Raw genomic sequence first — 27677 nt, 5'->3', positions numbered from 1 at the left:
ATTTAAAAATGTATATATATATAAAATAAACAATATACATAATAAAAATATAATGTCATTTTAGTAGAAAGTTGAAAAATTGTTGCAGAAAAAATATTTTAAAAATTATATGTCTAATTATTTATATAATATATACAAATATATATAAAAATATATATAATGTCATTTTAGTAGAAAGTTGAAAAATAAATTGTAGCAGAAAAAATATTTAAAAAATTATATAATTATAAATATATAAAATATACAATATTAATATAATATATATAATATAAATATATATGTCATTTTAGTAGAAAGTTGAAAAATAAATTGTAGCAGAAAAAATATTTAAAAAATTATATAATTATAAATATATAAAATATACAATATTAATATAATATAAATATATATAAATAAATGTCATTTTAGTAGAAAGTTGAAAAAATAAATTGTTGCAGAAAAAATATTTTAAAAATTATATATCCATAGATATATAATCATATATATATAAAATATACAATATTTATATAATAAAATATATATAAATATATATATTGTCATTTTAGTAGAAAGTTTTTTTATTTATATATATATATAAATATATAAAATTTACAATATATATAATACAAATATATATAAAAAATGTCAAAATGTAGTCAAAAGTCGTTTCATTCAAAGTCGTAGTCATTTTAGTATAAAGTTGAAAAATTGGGGATGTGTTCTAAAAGCAAAAAAACTTTATTTACACATGGACTTATTGACACTGAGGCCTCGAAGTATGAGGTATGTTATGAGTTTGTTAAAAGTACGGCTAAAAATTCAAGCGTCTTTCCGTCCTTCCTCATGAGAAGAACTATTTTAAACGGCGGAAAATTCCGCAAATATTCCGCCTGTGTGAGCTATGAGTGGCAGCTGTCTGCGTCCGTCAGACGAGGAGAAACCATTCCAGGAATCCGTGAGCGATCCCAACCGGACGACTCAGCTGTTCACACACACACGGATGGACGGAGGCGGGGCACCCACCTGCGAGGGCCTTGATCCGAGAGCGCTCAAAGAGCCTGGCGGAGCTGTTGTCGTTGTCCAGCTCCTCGTCGGGCATCTCGAAGCGAGTGTTGACGTGGCTGTACTGCTGGCTGATCTCCACATTGTCAAAGTCTGTGGTGGACGTCATGGCCGCTGGTCACCACGGGTCCCGGGGGTTGGGGGTCCTCAGGTCCTCTTAAAATGAGAAGATTCCTGTCCTGGTTGTGGTCTGGAAGAAGGGGGGGGGGGGCAGACACGCTATGAGGGATTCAGTTAAGATTTAGTTAAGATTTCATAGATAAAAAACGCCAACTGTAATCCACGTCAGCATTGAAGCCAGGAAAATAAGTTTCCAAATATTTCTAAATATTTCCAAATATTTCTTTTCATCAGGATCACGACTTTATTCCTGGATCACAACTTTTTCCCCAACCTAATCGGCCCAAAATTTGTTCTTCTTGTCTTCGTTTTCTTCTCATAATCTCGTAATGATGATTTAATTCCCATAATATTTGGACTCAATTTTGACTTTTATATATATTTGTTATATATATATATATATATATATATATATAGTAAATTGTATATATTTATATATATAATTATATATACATATATATAATTTTTTAAATATTTTTTCTGCAACAATTAATTTTTCAACTTTCTACTGAAATGACATTATATATATTTATATTATATATATTATTGTATATTATATATATAATTTTTTAAATATTTTTTCTGCAACAATTTCTTTTTCAACTTTCTACTAAAATGACATATTTAGATTATATATATTATATTAATATTATAGATTTTATATATTTATATATAAATAATTATGTATATATAATTTTTAAAATATTTTTCTGCAACAATTAAATTCAACATTCTACTAAAATGACATATGTATTTATATATATTTATATTGTATATTTTATATATATAATTATACATATATCATTTTTTTATATTTTTTCTGCAACAATTAATTTTTCAACTTTCTATTAAAATGTCATTATATATATTTATATTATATTGTAAATTTTATATATTTATATATAAAATATTTATATATATATATATCATTTTTAAAATATTTTTTCTGCTACAATTTTTCAACTTTCTACTAAAATGACATGTATATTTATATATATTTATATTATATATATTATATTAATATTGTATATTTTATATATATAATTATAAATATATATAGATATATAATTTTTTAAATATTTTTCTGCAACAATTTATTTTTCAACTTTCTACTAAAATGCCATATATATTTAGATTATATATATATTATAGTAATATTATAGATTTTATATATTTATATATAAATAATCATATATATAATTGAAAAAAAATTCTGCAACAATTTATTTTTCAACTTTCTACTAAAATGACATATTTATATTATATTACATTATATTAATATTATATATTTATATATATAATTATATATATAATTTTTTTAATTTCTGCAACAATTTATTTTTCTACTTTTTGCTACTAAAATGAAATTTTTCTTAATATCACATTATCCCTGTAAAATGTGCTTTTTTGTTTGATGAATTTTTAATTCTTTGTGGACACCCCTGGTGGGATGTGTAAAGAAAAATGAAGCTCAGAAGCTAAGATAAGCTAAATTAAAAAATAATGTGACTTACCCTAATTGGCGTACAAGTGTAAAAAGAAGTTAAGCACAGTGGCTCCGTATTCATTTAGTGCTTTTAATTTGAAGTAGTTCCTGTCAATAGTTTGACACAATATGGAATAAATGAAAGAAACGGCTACGATGTATTTACATTTTATTGCCGTGTTGATGACTGATTAGTGCTCTGCTAAAGCTAGCGCTGCTAGCACAGTCGTCCTCGGCTATGCCTGCTGTTAACTAGCAGTAGGTACCCAAATTTTAGCTTGCAGTTTGAAGCAAAAAATGATCGGACCCCCTCCCTGTATGCAAAATCACTGCTGTATAAATGACAATAAAAAAAACATATACAATGTAGCAACAGTGGTGTACATCTAACATGGCGTCCTGGGCCTCCATTTTGTCACTCTGACCCCCCCCCCCCAGATAGATAGCTCTATCTGACTATGACATAGCTCTCTTTAAGTGTGTGTGTGGTGGGGGTGGGGGGGCACCAGTACAACATCCTGGATGAAATGCCCCACCTTTAGAGGTGGGAGGTGCAAATACCCCAAAACAAGCGTACCGCCACCAGTCCTCCGGGGTTGGGGTGGGGGGTGGGGGGGTTGCCCCCCAGCCCACTCCTAATGATGGTTTCTACCGTTTCTACCGTCGGGGGCCATGTTGAGTGACGCCTCCTTCAGGTTTCCCCCCCTCCTGCTCGCTATCACATGTCCACAGAGGACCTTATCAACCACCTAGAGGGGGAGGGGGGGGGTCCGTGGAAGCACCACCCACCACGGGGGATGTCCTTATCACCTTAACACACACACAACCTGGACTGGACTAACTGTCAATGGGGGGGGGGGGGTGACCAATAACAGCGGAACACGTGGACAAACTTCTACTGCACAAACATCAGCCAAAGATCTTCTATATGACAGGAGCACTCCGCTCTTTTTAGTTAAAGGCCCATGGAATTAAACAGCCAAAGATCTTCTATATGACAGGAGCACTCCGCTCTTTCTTTTGAAAGGCCCATGGAATTAAACAGTCAAAGATCCTCTATATGACAGGAGTGCTCTGCTGGTTTTACACACCTACTTATATAAATGGCAGTCAAAGATCCTTTACATTACACGAGTGTTCCACTGTCAAAGATCCTCAATATGCTGTTTTTAAAGACCGACTATGAAAACAGTCAAAGATCCTTTATAAGACAGGACGGCTGTGCTGTTTTAAAGAACTTACAAAACAAAGATCCTAGAGCCCTCTGCTGTTTTTAAGAACTTACTACAAACACACAAAGATCATCTATATGACAGGACCTTTTTTACCGTTTTTAAGGACCGACTACAAAACGCCAGTCAAAGATCCTCGAGATATCAGGTGACTTTGACTGTTTTTAAGGACCTACTACAAAATCCCCAGTCAAAGATCCTCTATATATCAGGTGACCTGGACTGTTTTTAAGGACCTACTACAAAAACACCAGTCAAAGATCCTCTATATATCAGGTGACCTGGACTGTTTTTAAGGACCTACTACAAAAACACCAGTCAAAGATCCTCTATATTTCAGGTGACCTGGACTGTTTTTAAGGACCGACTACAAAAACATCAGTCAAAGATCCTCTATATATCAGGTGACTGTTTTTAAGGACCTACTACAAAAACATCAGTCAAAGATCCTCTATATATCAGGTGACTGACTGTTTTTAAGGACCGACTACAAAAACACCAGTCAAAGATCCTCTATATATCAGGTGACTGTTTTTAAGGACCGACTACAAAAACATCAGTCAAAGATCCTCTATATATCAGGTGACCTAGACTGTTTTTAAGGACCTACTACAAAAACACCAGTCAAAGATCCTCTATATATCAGGTGACCTGAACTGTTTTTAAGGACCTACTACAAAAACATCAAAGATCCTTTATATATCAGGTGACCTGGACTGTTTTTAAGGACCTACTACAAAAACATCAAAGATCCTCTATATATCAGGTGACCTGGACTGTTTTTAATGACCAACTACAAAAACACCAGTCAAAGATCCTCTATATATCAGGTGACCTGGACTGTTTTTAAGGACCTACTACAAAAACATCAAAGATCCTTTATATATCAGGTGACCTGGACTGTTTTTAAGGACCTACTACAAAAATGCCAGTCAAAGATCCTCTATATATCAGGTGACTGACTGTTTTTAAGGACCTACTACAAAAACATCAAAGATCCTTTATATATCAGGTGACCTGGACTGTTTTTAAGGACCTACTACAAAAATGCCAGTCAAAGATCCTCTATATATCAGGTGACTGACTGTTTTTAAGGACCGACTACAAAAACATCAGTCAAAGATCCTCTATATATCAGGTGACTGTTTTTAAGGACCGACTACAAAAACATCAGTCAAAGATCCTCTATATATCAGGTGACCTGGACTGTTTTTAAGGACCTACTACAAAAACATCAAAGATCCTCTATATATCAGGTGACCTGGACTGTTTTTAAGGACCTACTACAAAAACCCCAGTCAAAGATCCTCTATATCAGGTGACCTGGGCTGTTTTTAAGGACCTACTACAAAAACCCCAGTCAAAGATCCTCTATATCAGGTGACCTGGGCTGTTTTTAAGGACCTACTACAAAAACACCAGTCAAAGATCCTCTATATTTCAGTTGACTTTGGCTGTTTTTAATGACCAACTACAAAAACACCAGTCAAAGATCCTCTATATGTCAGGTGACCTGGACTGTTTTTAAGGACCTACTACAAAAACGCCAGTCAAAGATCCTCTATATATTAGATGATGTTGACTGTTTTTAAGGACCTGCTCCAAAAACACCAGTCAAAGATCCTCAAAGTCAGAGGATCCTGCTGCAGTTTTGAAAGACCTTCTGCAAAAACAGAAACAGATCCTTAATGTCAGCAGGTTTTGGCCACTAACATGAATCAAAGCTTGTCTATACAACAGGAGTCCTGTGCCGGGCCAGATCCAGCAATGCTTTTATTTTGAATGCCAACAGGAAGTGAGCGTGTTAAGGCTGTAACGCTGTGGAAGTAGCAGCTTGGTGATAATTATTATTATTATTATTCTTAGCTTGGTGATGATTATTATTATTAGCTTGGTGATAATGATGATTATTATTATTCTTAGCTTGGTGATGATGATTATTATTATTATTAGCTTGGTGATAATGATGATTATTATTAGCTTGGTGATGATTATGATTATTATTACTCTTAGCTTGGTGATAATGATGATTATTATTATTCTTAGCTTGGTGATAATGATTATTATCATTATTACTCAGCTTGGTGATAATGATTATGATTATTACTACTCTTAGCTTGGTGATAATAATTATTCTTAGCTTGGTGATAATGATGATTATTATTATTAGCTTGGTGATAATGATTATTATTATTATTAGCTTGGTGATAATGATTATTATTATTATTATTATTATTAGCTTGGTGATAATGATGATTATTATTATTCTTAGCTTGGTGATAATGATGATTATTATTCTTAGCTTGGTGATAATAATAATTATTATTATTAGCTTGGTGATAATAATAATTATTATTATTAGCTTGGTGATAATGATTATTATTATTAGCTTGGTGATAATGATTATTATTATTATTATTAGCTTGGTGATAATGATTATTATTATTATTATTAGCTTGGTGATAATTATTATTATTAGCTTGGTGATAATTATTATTATTAGCTTGGTGATAATTATTATTATTATTATTATTATTATTATTATTATTAGCTTGGTGATAATTATTATTATTATTATTATTATTATTAACTTGGTGATAATTATTATTATTATCATTTTCATAGAAACCCCCCCTCTGGCTTTCTATCAACATCAGCGGTAGTAGACTAGAAGAAGACGGTGGACCAGGACTTGATGGGTGAAGGTTGGTGGGTGGAGCCCAACAAAGATGGCGTCAGGCTTGTGATGTGGAAGCGAGGATGAAAGGCGACACGTGTAGGCCAACACGCGTGACCCGCCGCATTCTACATGCAACTCAAGCTGCAACAACTGCACTGGAGATTCCAGACATAAACACAACGCAGGAGCCCACTCCACTCCTCCGTGAAGACGGCAGGCTGCCATGCTGCTGTTTTGGAGCAACCTTGCGAGCGGACATTTTGAGGAACGGCGTTCCAAGTATTCCTGGAGTGTGTTTACTTTACAAACGTCTGTGTCGGACACGTGTGGCCTTTTAAGGGGAATAAAGAGCAGACTCTTGCTGCAAGGAGCTTATTCTTCTCTGGGCTGACCCCAGTTGAACCAATTCAAACGGAGTTCAAACGTTACTGGTGTTACTGGTGTTACTGGTTTAAGGGGTTCATTCGGATTAAAGGGCAATTAAATGCTCAGAAGGTTATTAGCTTTCATCTACAGTCATTTTTCCTAACATTATTTTTTAAATCCAAATTATTTATCGTATTTTTGTAATCATTAGAATATATATATTTCATTTTTATCATCAAAGTTATTATAAAAATAAATACATTCCATACTGTTTTTTTTAAGGCGGAACAGTACCGAAATGAACTTCTCAGAGCCATTCTAATTGAGACGCTGCTGTATGTCGTAAAAATAATCAAATAATTTATCGTATTTTTTAAATCCAAATTATTTATCGTATTTTTGTAATCATTACAATATATATATTTCATTTTTATCATCAAAGTTATTATAAAAATAAATACATTCCATACTGTTTTTTTTAAGTCGGAACAGTACCAAAATGAACTTCTCAGAGCCATTCTAATTGATTGAGATGCTGCTGTATGTCTTAAAAATAATCAAATTATTTACCGTATTTTTGTAATCATTACTATATATATATTTCATTTTTATCATCAAAATTATTATAAAAATAAATAAATTCCGTACAGTTTTTTTTTTTCGGAACAGTACCGAAATGAACTTTTCAAAGCCATTCTAATTTATTGAGACACTGTTGTATGTCTTAAAAATAATCAAATTATTTATCGTATTTTTGTAATCATTACAATATATATATTTCATTTTTATCATCAAAATTATTATAAAAATAAATACATTCCGTACCGTTTTTTTTAGTCGTAACAGTACCGAAATTAACTTTTCAAAGCCATTCTAATTGAGACGCTGCTGTATGTCGTAAAAGTAATCAAATTATTTATCGTATTTTTGTAATCATTACTATATATATATTTCATTTTTATCGTCAAAATTATTATAAAAATAAATTCATTCCGTACCGTTTTTTTTTAATTGGAACAGTACCAAAATGAACTTTTCAAAGCTATTGTAAATGATTGAGACACTTCTGTATATCTTAAAAATAATCCAAATTATTTATCGTATTTTTTTAATCATTACTATATATATATTTCATTTTTATCATCAAAATTATTATAAAAATAAATTCATTCTGTACCGTTTTTTTTTAATTGGAACAGTACCAAAATGAACTTTTCAAAGCTATTGTAAATGATTGAGACACTTCTGTATATCTTAAAAATAATCCAAATTATTTATCGTATTTTTGTAATCATTACTATATATATATGTAATTTTTATCATCAAAATTATTATAAAATAAATACATTCCGTACCATTTTTTTTTCCATACACAGTCCGGAAATGAACTTTTCAAAGCCATTCTAATTTATTGAGACGCTGTTGTACGTCTTAAAAATAATCAAATTATTTATCGTATTTTTGTAATCATTATTATATATATATTTCATTTTTATCATCAAAATTATTACAAAAATAAATACATTCCGTACTTTTTTTTTTTTAGTCGGAATGAACTTTTCAAAGCCATTCTAACTGATCGAGACTCTGTTGTTAAGTCTTAAAAAGCGATACTCACATTTGATGCTCTTCGGGTGGATTAAAACGACATATTTACTTCCAAGACGGCTTTTTATTTCTTGGAAATCATCGATAGCATCCTGCGTGTTTCGGGCTCCTGTGTGACGTTCAAGGTCTCTTTTCTAATCGCGTCATGGCGCGTAAAAGGCAGCTGGCCTGCGCGCGCACACAAGCCGAAATTCGTCATGTAAAAATCTTTTCAAAACAAACAAAAAGTGACGTCATCGTCAGTGAAGTCGCACTCACTTTTACGGATTCGGTTCTTCCTTCCAAACGGAGTCTCAGGTCCCAGCCGGCGGCCACTTTAAGGTCCCATGGACGCAACCGGGTCCCGCTCCTGCACGGGGAGAGAGTGTGTGGGTTGAGGGGATGGGGGGGGGCGACCCACCGACCCGCCCTGTGGGGTTAAAAATAAAAAGAAGGGGCACGCTGGCGGCTGTACAAAAATGGCACGTCAAGTGTTGCATTCACGGACTCCACCCCTCAAGTGTTGGTGGTCGACACCCATGCACCCACCCACCCGACAACAGCGAGAGATTCGGGGGAATGTCACCTTCAGGGGGGGGTTGGGGGTGGGGGGGCACCCACGCTGGAATAAAAAAAAAAAAAGACGTCATAAAGTCTGCAGCAATACACATAATCACGGAACACGTGACATAACTTTTACAAAAGTACAAAAAACAAGAACATGAATTCACACCAACACATGAAAACAAATGTATTTTTTATGAAATGTTTTATTAAAAACAAACATGGCCGTGTAACAACTTAGTAGAAAACAGCAAAGCTTGATATTTCAACACTACAGGTGCATCTCAATACAATAGAAGATCTTTGAAAAGTTAAAGCGGTGTATTTAATAGAGCCACTAGCACACCATGACATAAATACATAAATACATAATTACATAAATACGCTACATCAAGATGGATTCCTTCATATTTTTCATTGCTTAATCAGTTCCTGACTGTCATATACAAATTTCAACAAGGTAGGATTATTAATTTATGAATGGAATAATTTCAGATTAGCGTAGAATGTGTCAATGTGTCACATCCAATCAAATGGGCGGATTTTATTAGTTGTTGTAGTGGAATGCTTTTATTTTGAATGGCAACAGGAAGTGAGCGTGTTAAGGCTGTATCATCATAATCATAATGATTTTTATGACTATAATAATGATTATTATGATTGTGATTACTTTTTTTGAGGATTAATATTAAATAAATATTAAGATGATTAAATAAATAAATAAAAAATATTAAAATCAATAATTAATATTAGTATTATAATAATTATAACAATAATAATCACAATCATAATAATTATGGTATAATTATGATTATTAAATATTAAATAATAATTAATATTAGTATAATAATAATTCTAATAATCATCATCATCACAATCATAATAATAATCATAATTATATGATTATATTATGGTTATTATTATGATTATAAAATATTAATTAATGTTAATTAATTTTAGTATAATAATAATAATCACAATCATAATAATGATGACTGATTATTATATACTAATATTAATTTAATAATTTTTAATTTCTCTAATAATCTTAATATTTATTTAATAATTAACATTAATTAATAATACTTATTACACTTATTCTATTCATGGAAATGCAATAAAGGGAAATGTATCAGTTTTTTCAGCATTTAGACCACAATAGACCTGGTCCAGTCCAGAAACCACTGTACCTAGTTTCTCAAATGTGGACTTGGTTGTCCTAAAGACCCTTCAGATTCATATGAACAGTTTCTATTGCTTTATTCTATTTATGAGGAAGCAATATTTATCAATATTTATCTGGGTTTTTTTTCAGCATCTAGACCACATTAGACCTGGTCCGGTTGGAAAACCACTGTACCTGGATTTCCCCCTAATCTGGATTGGACTCATCCACTGGGTTTCATCATGAAAACGGTTTGTCACTAAATTGTCTCATCAATGCAACATTAGTGACATCTAGTGGCCAAGGTAGGGTAATGCATGTTAATATTGAGCGCCTTATTTTGAATTTAACTTTATTTAGACGCCCTTATGTTTACAAATCCGAAAGTAGGCCAACGATTACCTTCAAAAACACATTTTTTGACTAATATTCTCAACAATGATTTATCTAAAAATGATATTGGAGTATTTTTTTAGTATTTTCACTAAGGGATGCACGTACCCATTTATATTGAGATGCACCTGTATTGTATTCATATGTAAAAAAACGACAACATAAATAAGCATTGAACACAACACAATACAAAAATATAGAGCTATACAACAATAATAAAAATACAAAATAGTGATTAAAAAAATCTTTGGTTTTTCAATGAGAACTTCATACCAGGCTGAGTGAACTATTTTTTTTGCATAGTTAAGATGAAAAAAAAAATACCACTAAATACTAATAAGATACTTTGTCTTAGTTTTAGCTCATTATTATGCATGTGTGTTTTTTTGTGTTTTACTGGCTGCTATACAGTACTTTGGGCAGTACATTGTTGGAAATATGCTATATTCATGAATTTGACCTTGACCTTGACCTACAGTATTCTAAGCGTGTGAGGCACAAAACACGGAACTGCAATCGGAATTTTTTCTTCTTTTTTAGCTAACCCTAAACAGTTCAGTAGTCACTAATATTTCAGCGTATATATCATATAGAACGTTTACATAACTTCTCATAAGAAGTTCATTCTTTAGCGTTATTTAGCATGTTAGCATGCTAACATGCGTTATTTAGCATGTTAGCATGCTAAATAACGCTAGCACAAACAGCTTTGTGTTTGTTTTTTAGTTTATGATTGGCGTTTAGTGTGTGGAATTTTTTTTTTTTAATATTTCTGCTGTATCAAAAGACCCGAGTTCAATTCCACCCTTGGCCGTGCATGCGTGGCTTTTCTCCGGGTACTCCGGTTTCCTCCCACATTCCAAAAACATGCTAGGTTAATTTAATAATAATAATAATAATTCTCTTCATGTAATTATTGCTGTTATTTTTTATTTTACAGATATTTAAATAGTTTTCTTAAATTAAATAATCTTTATAAATGTTCTTTTTAAGATATTATGACATTATTCCCATAACATTATAAAGCAAAAAAACATTTTCTTCTTTAATAGCTTAACTTTACGCTCTTAAAATGACATTATTTTTCTTCATAATATCACAGGTTTATGCTGGAAAAATTATTATGTTTTTCTAGTAATATTTTGACTTTATTCTTGATTTTTTCTGGGGTTTTTTTCTCATAATATTCTGACTTTATTGTTGAAAAAATGATGCTTTTGTTGGGGTTTTTTGTTGCTATTTTTAGAATGTAAAAAAACAGCGACACATCCCATATGACCCATCCCCCCCAAGCCGCACTTTGGACACCTTTGCAAAAAAAATGTTTTTTATCTTTAATAGCTTAACTTTATGCTCCTAAAATGACATTATTTTTCTTCATAATATTACAGGTTTATGCTGGAAAAATTATTATTTTTTCTAGTAATATTTTGACTTTATTCTTGTTTTTTGCTGGGTTTTTTTTGTTTTTCTCATAATATTCTGACTTTATTGTTGAAAAAATGATGCAACTTTTGTTGGGGGGTTTTTTGTTGCTATTTTTAGAATGTAAAAAAAACAGCGACACATCCCAAATGACCCCCCCCCCCCAAGCCGCACTTTGGACACCTTTGCAAAAAAAATTTTTTATCTTTAATAGCTTAACTTTATGCTCCTAAAATGACATTTTTCTTCATAATATTACGGGTTTATGCTGGAAAAATTATTATTTTTTTCTAGTAATATTTTGACTTTATTCTTGATTTTTGCTGTTTTTTTTTGTTTTTCTCATAATATTCTGACATTATTGTTGAAAAAATGATGCAACTTTTGTTGGGGTTTTTTGTTGCTATTTTTAGAATGTAAAAAAAAAACAGCGACACATCCCATATGACCCCCCCCCCCACCATGAAGTCGCACTTTGGACACCTTTGCAGAAATAAAAATAAAAAAAATTGTGATCTTTAATAGCTTAACTTTATGCTCCTAAAATGACATTTTTTTTCATAATATTACAGGTTTATGCTGGAAAAATTATTATGTTTTTCTTGTAATATTTTGACTTTATTCTTGATTTTTGCTGTTTTTTTTATTATTATTCTCATAATATTCTGACTTTGATGTTGAAAAAATGATGCACCTTTTGTTGTTTTTTTTTGTTGCTATTTTTAGAATGTAAAAAAAACAGCGACACATCCCAAATGACACCCCTCCACCCTGAAGCCGCACTTTGGACACCTTTGCAAAAATAAAAATAAAAAAATTGTTATCTTTAATAGCTTAACTTTATGCTCCTAAAATGACATTTTTTTCATAATATTACAGGTTTATGCTGGAAAAATTATTATGTTTTTCTTGTAATATTTTGACTTTATTCTTGTTTTTTGCTGTTTTTTTTGTTGTTTTTCTCATAATATTCTGACTTTATTGTTGAAAAAATTATGCAACTTTTGTTGTTTTTTTTGTTGCTATTTTTAGAATGTAAAAAAAACAGCGACCCATCCCGTTTGTATGATTATTGAAATGATAGCTAATAAAAATAATAAAGTTCCAGCTTATGTAAGTCCTTTGGTAAGCTAGCATAAACCGTCATCAACGTTCATAAAAAAAATCTGCTCTTACTTTGTAAAAAAAAAAAAAAAAAAAAGCCAAGTGCAAAGAGTCTCTACGCTTTTAAGTTCTCACGGCTTCTCTCGGATCATCACGTGTCCACCAGGGCGCCGATGACAGCCGCCGGCCTCCTAGCAACCGTGCTCGGGAGCTGCAGCGGCGGCGGGAACGACGGCGTTCCCAGGTGGACCTGAAGGAGGTCAAGACAGGACCCCTCAACCCGGTTAATGAACCGCCATGGAGGAGGAACATCCGAGCGCAGCATCGACTCACCCTGAGCAGAAACGGAGGTTGGCTGCGTCGTGAAGCGCCGACCGCACGTCCGAGGCCCTGCGCCAACCTTCAGACCTTCTCCCAGAGACCCTGAGGACTAAGCAGAACACGGATCTTGTCCATGTGTTGGAAAATGGCGGGGGACTTCGGAGTTCCAATAAGTTTGGTCCGCATTTTTTTAATAATTGTCTTAAAATATTCATGTATTTTTATTTTATTTTCATATTCTTGACTTATTCCTTCATGCGAAGAAGCCATGGGAACATTTTTGCCATTTTTTTTTTATTTTTTTCAAAATATTTCAACTTTCTTCTTAAATAATTATTTTTGGAATATTATGACTTTATTCCCATCATATTGTGACTTCATTCCCAGAACATTGTCACTGATTCACCCCATCTAATTTTACAAAAATTATTATTTATTTTGTTCTCATAAAAAAACAAGATTTTTTTCTCATAATATTACAAGCTTATTCTTGTAAAAAAAAATTATCTTCGGAATATGACTTTTTTGTATAATATTTTGACTTAAATAATCTTAAATGATGTCCGTAAATGTTCTTTTCATGATGTTATGATGTTATATGTACATTTTATATATTTATAGACATATTTTATTATATGTACTTGTATTTACTTCTCGTTGGAATATGACTTTTTTTGTATAATATTTTGACTTTATTCTTGTACAATTATAGCTGTTTTTTCCATTTTTGCTGCTGCTGTTTTTTATTTTATATATTATTTTTATTTTATTATTTTTATTATATATATATATATATTTTTAGAGATATTTTATTATATATATTTACTTGTAAATTTTCTTCTTGTAATGATGACTTTATGTCCAGAATATTTGGACTTTATTTGCCTAATTTTCCCCACAAAATAATTCCCAAAAATTACAAACTTTCACATAATAAAACAAATAGCGTGTTTTAGTCTTTAATATTCGAACTTCATGCAAATAAAATGATTTTTTCTTCCTCATAATATTGCAGCATAATTCTCGGAAAATTGCAACTTTTTTCTGAATTTTTTAATGAAATTGTTGTAAAATGACTGCAATTTTTTAGAATAATTTGGGAAATAATCTCTGTAAATGTTCTTTTCATGATATTATGGTGTTATTCCCATAACATTATAACACGAAAAAAATTATTTTGAATCTTTTTTTAATTCTCAGAAAATTGCAACTTTTTTCTTATTTTTTTGATGAAATTGTAAAATGACAGCAAATTTTTGTAAATATTTTGGTAAATAATCTCTGTAAATATTCTTTTCATGGTATTATGATGTTATTCCCATAACATTATAACACGAAAAAAATTATTTTGAATCGTTTTTTAATTCTCGGAAAATTGCAACTTTTTTCTTAATTTTTTGATGAAATTGTTGTAAAATGACTGCAAATTTTTGTAAATAATTTGGTAAATAATCTCTGTAAATGTTCTTTTCATGATATTATGATGTTATTCCCATAACATTATAACACAAAAAAAATTTTGAATCTTTTTTTAATTCTCGGAAAATTGCAACTTTTTTCTTAATTTTTTGATGAAATTGTTGTGAAATTACTGCAATTTTTTTAAATAATTTGGTAAATAATCTCTGTAAATGTTTTTTTCATGGTATTATGATGTTATTCCCATAACATTATAACGCAAAAAAAAAATTTTTAATCTTTTTTTATTTTAAAAATTGCAACTTTTTTCTTACTTTTTTGATTAAATTGTTGTAAAATTACTGCAAATTTTTTGAAATATTTTGGTAAATAATCTCTGTAAATGTTCTTTTCATGATATTATGATGTTATTCCCATAACATTATAACGCAAAAAAAACATTTTTTATCTTTTTTTTATTTTAAAAATTGAAACTTTTTTCTTACTTTTTTGATTAAATTGTTGTAAAATTACTGCAAATTTTTTGAAATATTTTGGTAAATAATCTCTGTAAATTTTCTTTTCATGATATTATGATGTTATTCCCATAACATAACGCTAAAAAAAATATTTTAAATCTTTTTTTAATTTAAAAAATTGCAACTTTTTTCTTAATTTTTTGATTAAATTGTTGTAAAATTACTGCAAATTTTTTGAAATATTTTGGTAAATAATCTCTGTAAATGTTCTTTTCATGATATTATGATGTTATTCCCATAACATTATAACGCAAAAAAAAATAATTTTAATCTTTTTTTTATTTTAAAAATTGCAACTTTTTTCTTACTTTTTTGATTAAATTGTTGTAAAATTACTGCAAATTTTTGGAAATATTTTGCTAAATCTCTGTAAATGTTCTTTTCATGATATTATAATGTTATTCCCATAACATAACGCGAAAAAATTATTTTAAATCTTTTTTTAATTTTAAAAATTGCAACTTTTTTCTTACTTTTTTGATTAAATTGTTGTAAAATTACTGCAATTTTTTTGAAATATTTTGGTAAATAATCTCTGTAAATGTTCTTTTCATGATATTATGATGTTATTCCCATAACATTATAACGCAAAAAAATATTTTTAATCTTTTTTTTTATTTTAAAAATTGCAACTTTTTTCTTACTTTTTTGATTAAATTGTTGTAAAATTACTGCAAATTTTTTGAAATATTTTGGTAAATAATCTCTGTAAATGTTCTTTTCATGATATTATAATGTCATTCCCATAACATAACTCGAAAAAATTATTTTAAATCTTTTTTTAATTTTAAAAATTGCAACTTTTTTCTTAATTTTTTGATTAAATTGTTGTAAAATTACTGCAATTTTTAAAAATATTTTGGTTTAATAATATTTTTAGAATGTGTCGGACAGTTCTGCTTTAAGCCAGTTCTAAATGTGAAACCAGATTGAACTGGATTGGTACAAGTTTAGAGAGACTAGACGGAGGAACTGTACCGGTCCTGAGTAAACCGCCTGGTACCGGACCGTACGAGACCCAGTGCGGCCTTGCGTCGCTGTACCTGTACGGAAGGACTCGGTCCGTGGCCGTGCTGCGTCTGCGGGGCGTAGCCGCTGTTGTAGCCTGACGTGGGTCCAGACGAGAGACTCAGACTGGATCCGGTGCATAAGGTGCTGTTGCTGATCCTGGTCCCGTGTCTGGGGTCCTCCTGCCAAAACACGCCTGGGTCACGATCGTGCCAACGCGGTGGCGTTGGTTAGACGGTACCTTGGTATCGGGGGATGAAGCCTGATGCTGGAGCCTCCGCTTCTCCTGCTCGGTCCTCCGGCGTAGTCGTTCCCGCGCTTTTGCAATCTCCATCATGGATTCCTCGCGGGCGCGGCTGTAATCTCGAAGCATCCGCTCGATATCCGCCGAACACGCTCGGTCGGGTTTTGTGTCGCAACTGGCGACCTCTGGATTCAACCGCCGGACGACTTCCTGAGGTGGCGAGTGTTGACGTTTGGCGGGGCTGAGACTGCGAGCTCGACGGTTCACCCGTTCGCCGGGGGCGGGCGTCACACGCTCCGACTCGTCAGCGGACCGCGGCGAAAGCATCTTGAGGAGCGTATCGGTTTCTCCGAGGCCGTAATGCAGCTTGGCTTCGGCGAGCTCCACCGTCAGCGGCGTGCCGCCGTTGCCGAGGTTAACGGACGCCATGACACGCTCGCGGTCCTGACGCAGCCGCTCGATCTCCCGCCACCGGAAATGAGCCCGTGCGACCGAAGTAGAGGCGGAACTCCGGCACCTTGACCTCGCGTGGTTGATGCCGGACCAGTTGCTGAACTTGTTGTGCATGGGAAGATCCTCCGGGAATGTTTCCCGACACACGGACACGGACGTGACGGGATCGGCGTTCAGCAGGACGTCGGTGCTGCAATCACTCGCCGTCAATGACGCTGCGTCATCGGTTCCGTCGCTGATTGCGGATCCTTCAGAAGCGAAGTCGTGAAAGTCAAGTCTTTGCCGGGTTCTTGTGGTTTTCCGATTACACCGACCGACTTGAGCGTTGACAGAGCGGGGCTTGGGCAGGGAAAAACCGGATGTGACGCGGTGACGACCCTCCGAAGGCCACTTGACTCGAGGATGGGCGTTCCCTCGGTCTTCACGATGAAGTGATGAGCAAAGTCTTGAGGAGCAGTCTTCCGAGTCTTCGCTGAGTTTCTCCAATGATTGGGATATTCCGGAACAAACATCACAGTCTAGTTTTGGCTCTACTGAAGCACATGACCGTTCATCTGAGACCTGGTTCTTGTGACCGACCTGCTGGTCTACCACCACAGTGAGAATCGGGGACGTTGCCCGATCTGTGAAGGTTGCGGATTCATGGGAATTGGAATTCCTTGAAGAAGTTATTTTGTGGTATCCGTTGAGTTTACGTTTGTTTTCAATATGGCGGACCGGAGTCTCAGCGGGAACGCATTTCTTTGTACTTCTAGAAGTTGCAGATCGTAGCAGGTTCCGATATCCCATTTTTTCCACAGAGGTCTTCCCGTTCCCAGACTGGACTGGTCTGGTCTCGGTTTCCACCACCTCGGCCCCGATGACTCTCAACGTCACGTTGACCTCGTGACTTCTGGACCGTTGCCGCTTCTCCATGTTTGGTGGAGTCCGAGGTTCTTTGGTCTGTATCCCGACATCCACAACGGTTTGAGCGTGGTCTTCGGTTCTTCCGTGGTCGCTACTTCTCGGTGGATTCGACCGGCCCATGTGACCTGTTCTCATACCCTGGACGTCTCCCAGTAAGTCGGAGGTGCTGTGGATCAGTTTGGAGATGTGTACCGACATGTTTTCCATACTTGTCCACGTCGGAGATGCGTTTATTCCCAGTCTGGATTTCGGTACATCTGTGTGGCTTCTTTTGTGACGGCTCTTTCTCCGCGGATCTCGATCCGATGGAGTGAGCGGTAGGACCCGAGTGGCTTCCTCGTTGGATACTTTTTGTCCGGAGTCTGGATCGGATTTGAAGTGGGTAGCAGAACCGCTTGGTACACGGAGTCCGGACGAGGATGGTCCAGGACCGGGCGTCAAGTTGGTTTGGTTTTCGTAGTCCTCGATGCTGCTCAGCGTGCTGGACAAGCCCTTGTTGGCGGCGTAGGTGCTCAAATGGGAACCGAAGGGCGAGTTCTTCCCGTTTAAACCGTTATCCACGCTGCAGCACCTCGTGATGCGTTTTTCCGTGCTGCGTAAAAGCGGAGATTTCCGAGAGAGGTCGGCGGCGCTCCCGAAAGCGGGGTTCTTACAGAACTCTTGGATTTGGTCGCCATCTTGCCACTTACGGGCGAAAGGGTTGATGTCGCTGGATGAGAAATGCATGACTGCGTCCTTTGTTGTTTTTACGATATTTTTCCTTAGTGGCGTTCCCGGTGGATGGAACGGGAATCTTTTTAGGAAAAATGCAGCATCCGTCACTTGGGAATGTGCATCGGTTTGGTCGTGGTCTCCATCTGATGACGTAGTCCAAGACTCCGAGGATGAATGAAGATGTATCCTGGACCTCCTGAGTCTTTTGGACTTGCAGTTTTTCAGCATTCCTGCTGAATGACACGGAGATCCATAACAACTTGAAGTCTTTTTATCTCCGGAAACTGCAAAGCATTCTGGGAGGCGAACTTCCGATCGGTCGGTCGATGCCTTGTTGTGGTTTTTGGCTACGTAAGAACTTTTGTGGTCTTCAGGATTGCACATTGAGACTTCTTCGGATGTGGTGTCGGAATTGGTAGCGACCACAACAGATTTAATAGAGTTCGGACCGCGGCACTGATGCTCTCTGACACACGGTTCGATTCCCGTGGGAGTGGTTTCTTTGTGTGATGTGAAAATGGAACCATCTGGAGATGATTTTCCGGTTCCAGGATCCAGAGTCTCAAATGATTTTGGATCAGTCGCTTGGTCTTGTTGACTTGAGACAACGTCCACATGATTCCGTGTGGTCGGGAATGTGGAACTTCCAGAGACTTTGCGACCGGTTGGTTCTTTATCAAGGTTAGAAGATCTCCTAGCTGTTTGATTGGCCTCAGTCGGACTCGGCGGGTTCCTGCCCAGTCCTTTTTGTGGATTTTCCGCGATTCCGGCTCCCAGGCTCCGACTCCAGTTGCTAGGCAACAACAGTTCCAAGTGTTCTTTCACCACTTCCGAGATCCTCAGGTCAATGGCGCTGCAGATGGCCTCACACCGACAGACATGTTTTCCTCTGGGATGGTCCACTTGAGACCCCGCCTCTTGTTTTATGGAGACTTCCTGGTCTACATCGACGACTTCCGCAGAAGACTCGACCGGTGACGGAATACCGGGTACACCAACGTTGGAAAGAACCCCGACATGTTCTTCTTTGGTGGTATTGTTGTTATCATCCGACCGAGTGCTATCCTGGTTGCTAACCGGCGAAGGGCTTCTTTTCCGGATTTTCCGACCAGCCGCGAAACCCTCCAGCTTCTCCTTGTTCCTCTTCCGAGAAGATGATTCCCGCTGAAGTGAAACGTTTGCTTCTTTGGTTTCTTTCTCATGTGGTGATTCGGCCATTTTGAAGGTGCCTTCATTGGTATTCCCGAGCGGTGACGGTTCTACGAGGTCTACACTGACTGGTTCTTCATCTGGAAGGGATGCTCTGAAGGTCCTGGAGGATTTGGGATGACTGTATGACTGTTCTCCGATAACTCCAGCGCTGGTACGTTTGGAGATACAACTCTGAGATGAGCATGGAGCATGTTTCTCCAGGTGTGGATCTAATGGATGTTTACGGATCCTTGGACTCTCCATTCCAGCGGTGAGGAACTGAGAATTCATAAGCAGGTTTTCAGACTCCTTGTTACCTTGAAAGAACTTCTGAACATCTCTGCCTCTTTGTTGTTCTACTGAAGAGGATTCAGATGTTTGCTGGTTCCGGTGGTTCTTTGGTTTTTGACCATCAGTCACCAACGAGTACGTCGGAACAACTCTTTGGTAGAACTTCATCCCGACCGAGTGTTTCTTCTGTCTGCTGTCCACAGATAGAGAATCTTTGGACATCTCGCTGTCTTCGCTCTCGGCGTCGCTCCGAGCCGTCGTTTCGCGTCTCAGCTGATCCGCAAGAACACTAGCGTAAGCTGAGGATAAAGAATCGAGGGAGAAAAGACTCTCGGAGTCGGACGTGACTTCCTCCGCTTCCTCGCATCGGAGCAGCTCCTGCTGTCTTTCCACACACTTGGTGGTCTTCATCGCGACACCCTCAATGAGGATCTTCTGGTTAAGGTCTTCGCATGAGATAGCGGTTTTAATGCCACCTCCGCTCATCACGTCGCTATCTTCATGTCTTCCATGTTTTCCATTTTCCGACATTTTGAACCCGAGTGAAATGGGATGGGATCGGCCTGGAAAACCTGGTAGGTTGGTTTTGGATGCTACATCGTCTTTGCCAAGATCCTGCACGAGGAGTCCAAGTGGTGACTTTGGTAAAACGGGGGGGTTCGCAAAGTCTCTCTGCGGGAACCGGACTTTGCGGAGGTGATCAAGCGCCTCCTCCTTGCTTGTCAGGGAAAAGTTTTCCCAAGATCTTCCTTGATTCAGGCCTGAGGGAAGAACCCCAGGAGTACTCTGGGTCCTTTCCCGAGGGAGGCACTCGTCCGAAACCCACTTCCGACCGCTGACACGTTCAGGAGACGAGTTTGAGGTCAGCTCCGTGGATTTATTCCTCTTCAGGAAATGTCTGAGGAGTGAAACAGAAATCAGGCATCATATTTACTACTTCATATTTCTAAAGAAAAGTTGAAGGAAAATACATTTCAAAATGTATTGCTCTCTGGTTCTACCATATCTTACTTATTGTGTGGAAATATGGGATCATAACTAGAAAAGCAATCTTCACTCGCTAAATGTACTGCAAAAAAGGCCAGTAAGGATAATTCAGAGAACATACTAACTCATTTGTAAAATGACAAATACTTCAACTTGCTGATATAGTTCATCTTCAAACAGCTAAAATAATGCATAAGGCTAAAAATAAGCAATTAGCTAAAAATGTCATCCAATACTTCTCTACAAGAGAGGAGAAATAGGAGAAATAGGAGTTACTATGGTACCCATTATGGCATTGGATGCTCATATCACCCAGTACTTTGGTACGGGACAAAACATTTTTTTTTAAATGTAAAGTAAAGTAAAGAGTAATGAAAAGAGTAAAGTGAAGAGTAACGAGTAAAGTAGAGTAACGAGTAAAGTAGAGTAGAGATTAGAGTAGAGTAGAGTAAAGTGGAGTAAAGAGTAGAGTAAAGTAGAATAAAGTAGAGTAAAGTAGAGTAAAGAGCAAAGTAGAGTAAAGAGCAAAGTAAAGAGTAAAGTAGAGTAGAGTAAAGAGCAAAGTAAAGTAGAGTAAAGTAAAGAGCAAAGTAAAGAGCAAAGTAAAGAGTAGAGTAAAGAGTAAAGTAGAGTAAAGAGTAAAGTAGAGTAGAGTAAAGTAGAGTAAAGAGTAGAGTAAAGGGCAAAGTAAAGTAGAGTAAAGAGTAGAGTAAAGAGTAAAGTAAAGAGTGGAGTAGAGTAAAGAGTAGAGTAAAGAGTAGAGTAAAGAGTAGAGTAGAGTAGAGTAAAGAGTAAAGTAGAGTAGATTAAAAAGTAAAGTAGAGTAAAGAGTAAAGAGCAAAGTAAAGTAAAGTAGAGTAAAGTAGAGTAAAGTAAAGAGTAAAGTGATGTAGAGTAAAGTAAAGTAGAGTAAAGAGTAAAGTAAAGAGTAGAGTAGAGTAAAGAGTAAAGTAGAGTAAAGAGTAAAGTAAAGAGTAGAGTAGAGTAAAGAGTAAAGTAGAGTAAAGAGTAAAGTAAAGAGTAGAGTAGAGTAAAGAGTAAAGTAGAGTAAAGAGTAAAGAGTAGAGTAAAGTAGAGTAAAGAGTAAAGAGTAAAGTAGAGTAAAGAGTAAAGTAAAGAGTAAAGTAGAGTAAAGAGTAAAGTAAAGTAAAGAGTAGAGTAAAGAGTAGAGTAAAGAGTAAAGTAAAGTAAAGAGTAGAGTAAAGAGTAGAGTAGAGTAAAGTAAAGAGTAGAGTAAAGAGTAAAGTAGAGTAAAGAGTAAAGAGTAGAGTAAAGTAGAGTAAAGAGTAAAGTAAAGTAGAGTAAAGAGTAAAGTAAAGGAGTAGAGTAAAGAGTAGAGTAAAGTAGAGTAAAGAGTAAAGTAGAGTAAAGAGTAAAGTAAAGAGTAAAGTAGAGTAAAGAGTAAAGTAAAGTAAAGAGTAGAGTAAAGAGTAGAGTAAAGAGTAAAGTAAAGTAAAGAGTAGAGTAAAGAGTAGAGTAAAGAGTAGAGTAAAGAGTAGAGTAAAGAGTAGAGTAAAGAGTAAAGTAAAGTAAAGAGTAGAGTAGAGTAGAGTAGAGTAAAGAGTAAAGAGTAAAGAGTAAAGAGTAAAGAGTAGAGTAGAGCAAAGAGTAGAGCAAAGAGTAGAGAAATAAGTAAAGTAGAGTAATTACCATGGTAATTAGCATTAGCATTAGCATTACCTGAATACTGGGGTCTGCTGTGGGTGGAGGCGGGACGCAAGATCAGCCGAGAAGGAACATCTCCGGGAAACATATTCCTTGAGCTTCACTGGGGGGCACTCGGGGCCATCTGGTCCGGGAGGGGGCAAGTCCTTCTCCAGACGCTGCAGTTCCCGCTTGGCTTCCAACAGATGGCGCTTGCGTGCGATTCTCTCCAGCTGGAACTGCAGCTTCTTCCGGCGGAGGCGACTCTCGGCGCGACTCAGGGCGTGGTGCTTCAGTAGCTCCTCCTGGACGGCTTTCTTCCTGGCGCCGACGACCACGGACGGACAAACGGAGGTCGGCGAGTCGGGTACGATTCTCGCCAGCTGCTCCGTAATGGGGTCTGTTTGAACTCCGAGTTCCTGGGTGAGGTGATGTTTCTCCTGCTGGATCCACTGCTTGACTTCAGAGTCACAACAAAGAGTCACAACTGGAGAACATTCAGTGCTAAATAAGTCCGGGAGATGTCGTGCTTACTTTCATTGTGCTGCTGCCGGATGCGGACCTGCTCCTTCTCCAGCTCCGTCTCGGCCTGCCTCTGCTCCGTACAAATCTCCTGCCGCAAACGCTCCACGTAGCGCCGCTGCAACTCCAAGCGCTGCCCGGCAGACGAATCCTCGCCGGGGGACGAGCACGTGACCGTTGTTGACGTTTGGTCGCCCGCTTTGCTGTAAAAAGACGCCAAAAATCGAAGTCAATTTTTGCGGTGAAAGGTTAGTCACCAACTCCGAAGTCGGTCGTCACCTTTGGTCAGGGGTCGGATGGCAGAGGTCAATGCAGCTGCAGGTAATGCCACCCTCACTTGCCTGGGAACACACATTTTTAGGGAATTTTTAGGGAATTTTAGGGTATCCTGGAAACGGCCAATTATTAATAAATGCAGAAATGCAGAAAGAAAAGGTAAAATATGAACAAAAAAAATGGAAAAGTAGTATTTTTTTTAAGTCAAAATATTAGGACAGAAAGGTTGTAATCTAAGAATAACATAATTTTATGAGGAATTATAACATCATTTTAGTAACATAAAGTTGAAATATTAAACACAAATGTTATATTATGAGAAACAAAGAAAACAACAAATATATTAGTTATGGATAACTACGTTTCAAGGAATGTTATAACGTTACAATGATGTTGAAATATTACAAGAAAAATGTTGAAATTTTACGAGAATAAACTTGGAATATTATGTGGAAAAATAATGTCAATATACTAGCATAGGGCTGAAATATTAAAGAAAAAAATACCTTATTTTTTATGTTGTAATATGAGAAACAAAAGAAAATAAAGTTGTCATTTTTGGAAATTTAGTTTGGGCAAAAAGTTATAATATTATATTATTATTATATTATTATCATATATATTATTATATTATCAATTAAAAAATATGATAAATTAATCTTATTATTAAAGGAAAATGCAGGTGAAATATTAAAGAAAAAAGACCTTATTTTTTATGTTGTAATATGAGAAACAAAAGAAAATAAAGTTGTCATTTTTGGAAATTTAGTTTGGGCAAAAAGTTATATTATATTATTATTATATTATTATTATATTATCAATTAAAAAATATGATAAATTAATATTATTGAAGGAAAATATATTATATTATTACTATATATATTATTATATTATCAATTAAAAAATATGAGAAATTAATCTTATTATTAAAGGAAAATATTATATTATATTATTATTATATTAATTATATTATCAATTAAAAATATGAGAAATTAATCTTATTATTAAAGGAAAATATTATATTATATTATTATTATATATATTATTATATTATCAATTAAAAAATATGATAAATTAATCTTATTATTAAAGGAAAATGTAGGTGAAATATTAAAGAAAAAATACCTTATTTTTTATGTTGTAATATGAGAAACAAAAGAAAATAAAGTTGTCATTTTTGGAAATTTAGTTTGGGCAAAAAGTTATATTATATTATTATTATATTATATTATTATTATATATTATTATATTATCAATTAAAAAATATGATAAATTAATCTTATTATTAAAGGAAAATATTATATTATATTATATTATATATATTATTATATTATCAATTAAAAAATATGATAAATTAATCTTATTATTAAAGGAAAATGTAGGTGAAATATTAAAGAAAAAAGACCTTATTTTTTATGTTGTAATATGAGAAACAAAAGAAAATAAAGTTGTCATTTTTGGAAATTTAGTTTGGGCAAAAAGTTATAATATTACGGGAATAAATTTAAAAAAAAGGGTGATGAGAATAAATTCATCTTATTAAAGAAAAATATAACTTATTTTTATGTTGTAATATGAGAGAAGTTATATTACGGGAATGTTTGAAACGGGAACGATTGAAAGAATATTAAATAAAAATATGTTATTTAAAAAAAAAAATTTTTTGGAAACAACCAAAACAAAAAAAGAGTTGTCATTTTTGGAAAATTAGGTTTGGAAAAATTGTATAATTTTCTGGAAATAAATCATTTCAATTTATGTGCAAAAACTATGCATATGTAATAAGCTTTAATAAGCAGTAATTAGTTAATAAATCCCCTATTAATAAGATTATTTGCTTTAATAAGCCTCTTAATAAAGATTTATTAAAGAATGTATTTACTAAAAACTTATAATAAATTATTCCTAATAAATCGGGTTAATAAAGCAAATATTGCTTATTACTTATTAACAGTATCTAAGTATCTCATTAGGATATAATATGTAAGAAAGCAATAATACATGACATATGTATTTATATCCCTACTGATTAGAAATAACTTCTAACTGCGATTAATTGTGATTAATTATGGGTTAACTAAATGTGATGAACCGCAATGAAATATTTTAATCGATGGATTTGACATGGAAGGGTGGAGCCACACGTACCCGCCTGCGCTCCCGGAGGATGGCCGCCTCCGCTGGGTGGCTGAAGCGGAATTTATGGACCCCTCCCAAGGTGATCACCATTCCTAGAGCCGGGGGGGTGGGGGGGTGGGGGGGTGAAACGTCCTTGTTACAACACGTGTTTTATTCTAACCTCTGTTAGAATAAAACATTCCAACCAATAAAGAAATGTACACGAGTGAATACTTCAAGTGCGTTAGGAATATCGGAGTTCTGACCTTGCGCCAGCCTGCAGGGTTCGGTGACCTCCCTGTCGTTAATGAGGCAGACGCAACCGGGCAGCGGTCTGAGCGTGACCACACCGCCGTCGTTTTCCACCTCGCAGCTGGATCCACCCTGCAAAACTAGGGACCCATGAAATTGAATGCGGGGTTCCCCAAGGCTCAATTTTAGGTCCACTCCTTTTTAATATTTACATGTTTCCCCTTGGGGACGACGTAATCAGGAAGCACGGCATCAGCTTCCATAGTTACGCTGACGATACACGTGATGTGTTGCATGTATCATTTCCGTGAACTAGCCATGAATGGAACATGAACGCACCGCAAACGTTTCCACCACTTCCTGCGGCAAATTTTCGAGAAATTCTCAAATAATTTCTTCACTGGTTTTGTTTTTATCTCACAGACCGATGCTTTTTTTTTTTAATCGAAGTATGAATACATGTTCCTCAGGAACCCATGAAATTGAATGCGGGGTTCCCCAAGGCTCAATTTTAGGTCCACTGCTTTTTAATCTTTACATGCTTAACCAAATGTTTTTATAGTTTTACACATTCTTATTTTAGTTATTTTAGCAACTAGTCTTTGCGCTTTTAAGGCGTGCCATGAATAAATAATTGCAGGAAAATTTGAAATGCAAAATGCTGTGTCGACGCCGCTGATTTATATTTTACTTTATTTGATTTTATGACAAAAAATGACATAATTTAGGTAAAAAATACATAAATACGCTATTATTTTGTTATTATATAGTGAACATTATTCACTTATTTCACTAGCAAAGACTTACTCATCCCATTTTTTGCAGAAGAAGCATAAAGAATAGAGATGATGCAACCCTTCACTAATGCATTACACTTCCTAGCATGTTTAACAGTACGCAAAATAGTCTTCACGTTTTTCGGAAGTGTATGAATAAATAAAATCAACAAATTTCCTAGAAAATTGCAGAAAACGCTGCTGATTTATATTTTACTTTATTTGATATTATAACAAAAATGACATAATTTTTAATTATAGAAAATACATAAATACGCCATTATTTTGTCATTATATAGTCAACATTATTCACTTATTTCACTAGCAAAGACTTACGTATTGATAGCCGATATTTTTCATGTTTTTTTATCGCAGGAGAAGCATAAAAAACAGAAATGATGCAACCCTTCACTAATGCATTACCCTTCCTAGCACGTTTAAACCATAAAAACGGCCACAAGGGGGCAGAAGTGCATTCGATAAGAGCATTTGATCAAGTTTTATACCTATATGTGGTTCTTGAAACTGGTCCAGCGGCCCGATGCGGGTTACTCCTTCCTGTAAGACAAATTAGAACACAGTTCATCAACACGTGTGATACAAAAAGAGTCTCGGCCGGTTAGCGTGACGGTGGCGTGTCAGGAACACGTGTGTTCCCAAACAGTACGAGTGTCAGGCCTGGAGGGCGTGCTTGTCAATGTCAGGTTCAGGTTAAGCTTAAAGCCTCTTGGAAGTCGTAGTTTGAAGGAAGAGAGGAAAGACGAGTCCATTTACCTTCTCCACACTATTTCTAGCAGAAGAGAGAAAGAAGAGGAGGAGGAGGAAGAGGAATCTAGCCAACAGAAAAGATGAAAGGAGTCAGCATCACGCACAA

At 35.1% G+C, this 27677-nt stretch overlaps 2 protein-coding genes across 2 annotated transcripts in view; both read right to left on the bottom strand.

The window, feature by feature from the left end:
- Nucleotides 1–8913, bottom strand: part of sptb (spectrin, beta, erythrocytic) — a 43054-nt gene extending 34141 nt beyond the window's left edge. Inside the window, exons 1-2 of the mRNA XM_058056014.2 lie at nt 8792–8913; nt 1003–1231 (exon numbers count right to left, since the gene is read on the bottom strand). Of these exons, the coding sequence (XP_057911997.2) occupies nt 1003–1150 (148 nt within the window). The 5' untranslated portion in view covers nt 1151–1231; nt 8792–8913. The remainder of the gene's footprint in view (nt 1–1002; nt 1232–8791) is intronic.
- A 4318-nt stretch (nt 8914–13231) lies between these two features.
- The window catches only part of stard9 (StAR-related lipid transfer (START) domain containing 9), a 46992-nt gene continuing 32546 nt past the window's right edge, over nt 13232–27677 (bottom strand). Inside the window, exons 16-24 of the mRNA XM_078799224.1 lie at nt 27310–27361; nt 26042–26167; nt 25806–25888; nt 23661–23722; nt 23394–23584; nt 22896–23319; nt 16671–21126; nt 16465–16611; nt 13232–13593 (exon numbers count right to left, since the gene is read on the bottom strand). Coding sequence (XP_078655350.1) covers nt 13315–13593; nt 16465–16611; nt 16671–21126; nt 22896–23319; nt 23394–23584; nt 23661–23722; nt 25806–25888; nt 26042–26167; nt 27310–27361 — 5820 coding nt within the window. The 3' untranslated portion in view covers nt 13232–13314. The remainder of the gene's footprint in view (nt 13594–16464; nt 16612–16670; nt 21127–22895; nt 23320–23393; nt 23585–23660; nt 23723–25805; nt 25889–26041; nt 26168–27309; nt 27362–27677) is intronic.

Source organism: Doryrhamphus excisus, linkage group LG19 (assembly GCF_037039965.1).
Source record: "Doryrhamphus excisus strain RoL-2023G ecotype Guam linkage group LG19, RoL_Dexc_Guam_v1.1, whole genome shotgun sequence".
In the NCBI taxonomy this organism is placed as follows: Eukaryota; Metazoa; Chordata; class Actinopteri; order Syngnathiformes; family Syngnathidae; genus Doryrhamphus; species Doryrhamphus excisus.
The sequence above is the reverse complement of the archived record's forward strand: the minus strand, read 5'-3'. Positions and strand labels throughout refer to the sequence as shown.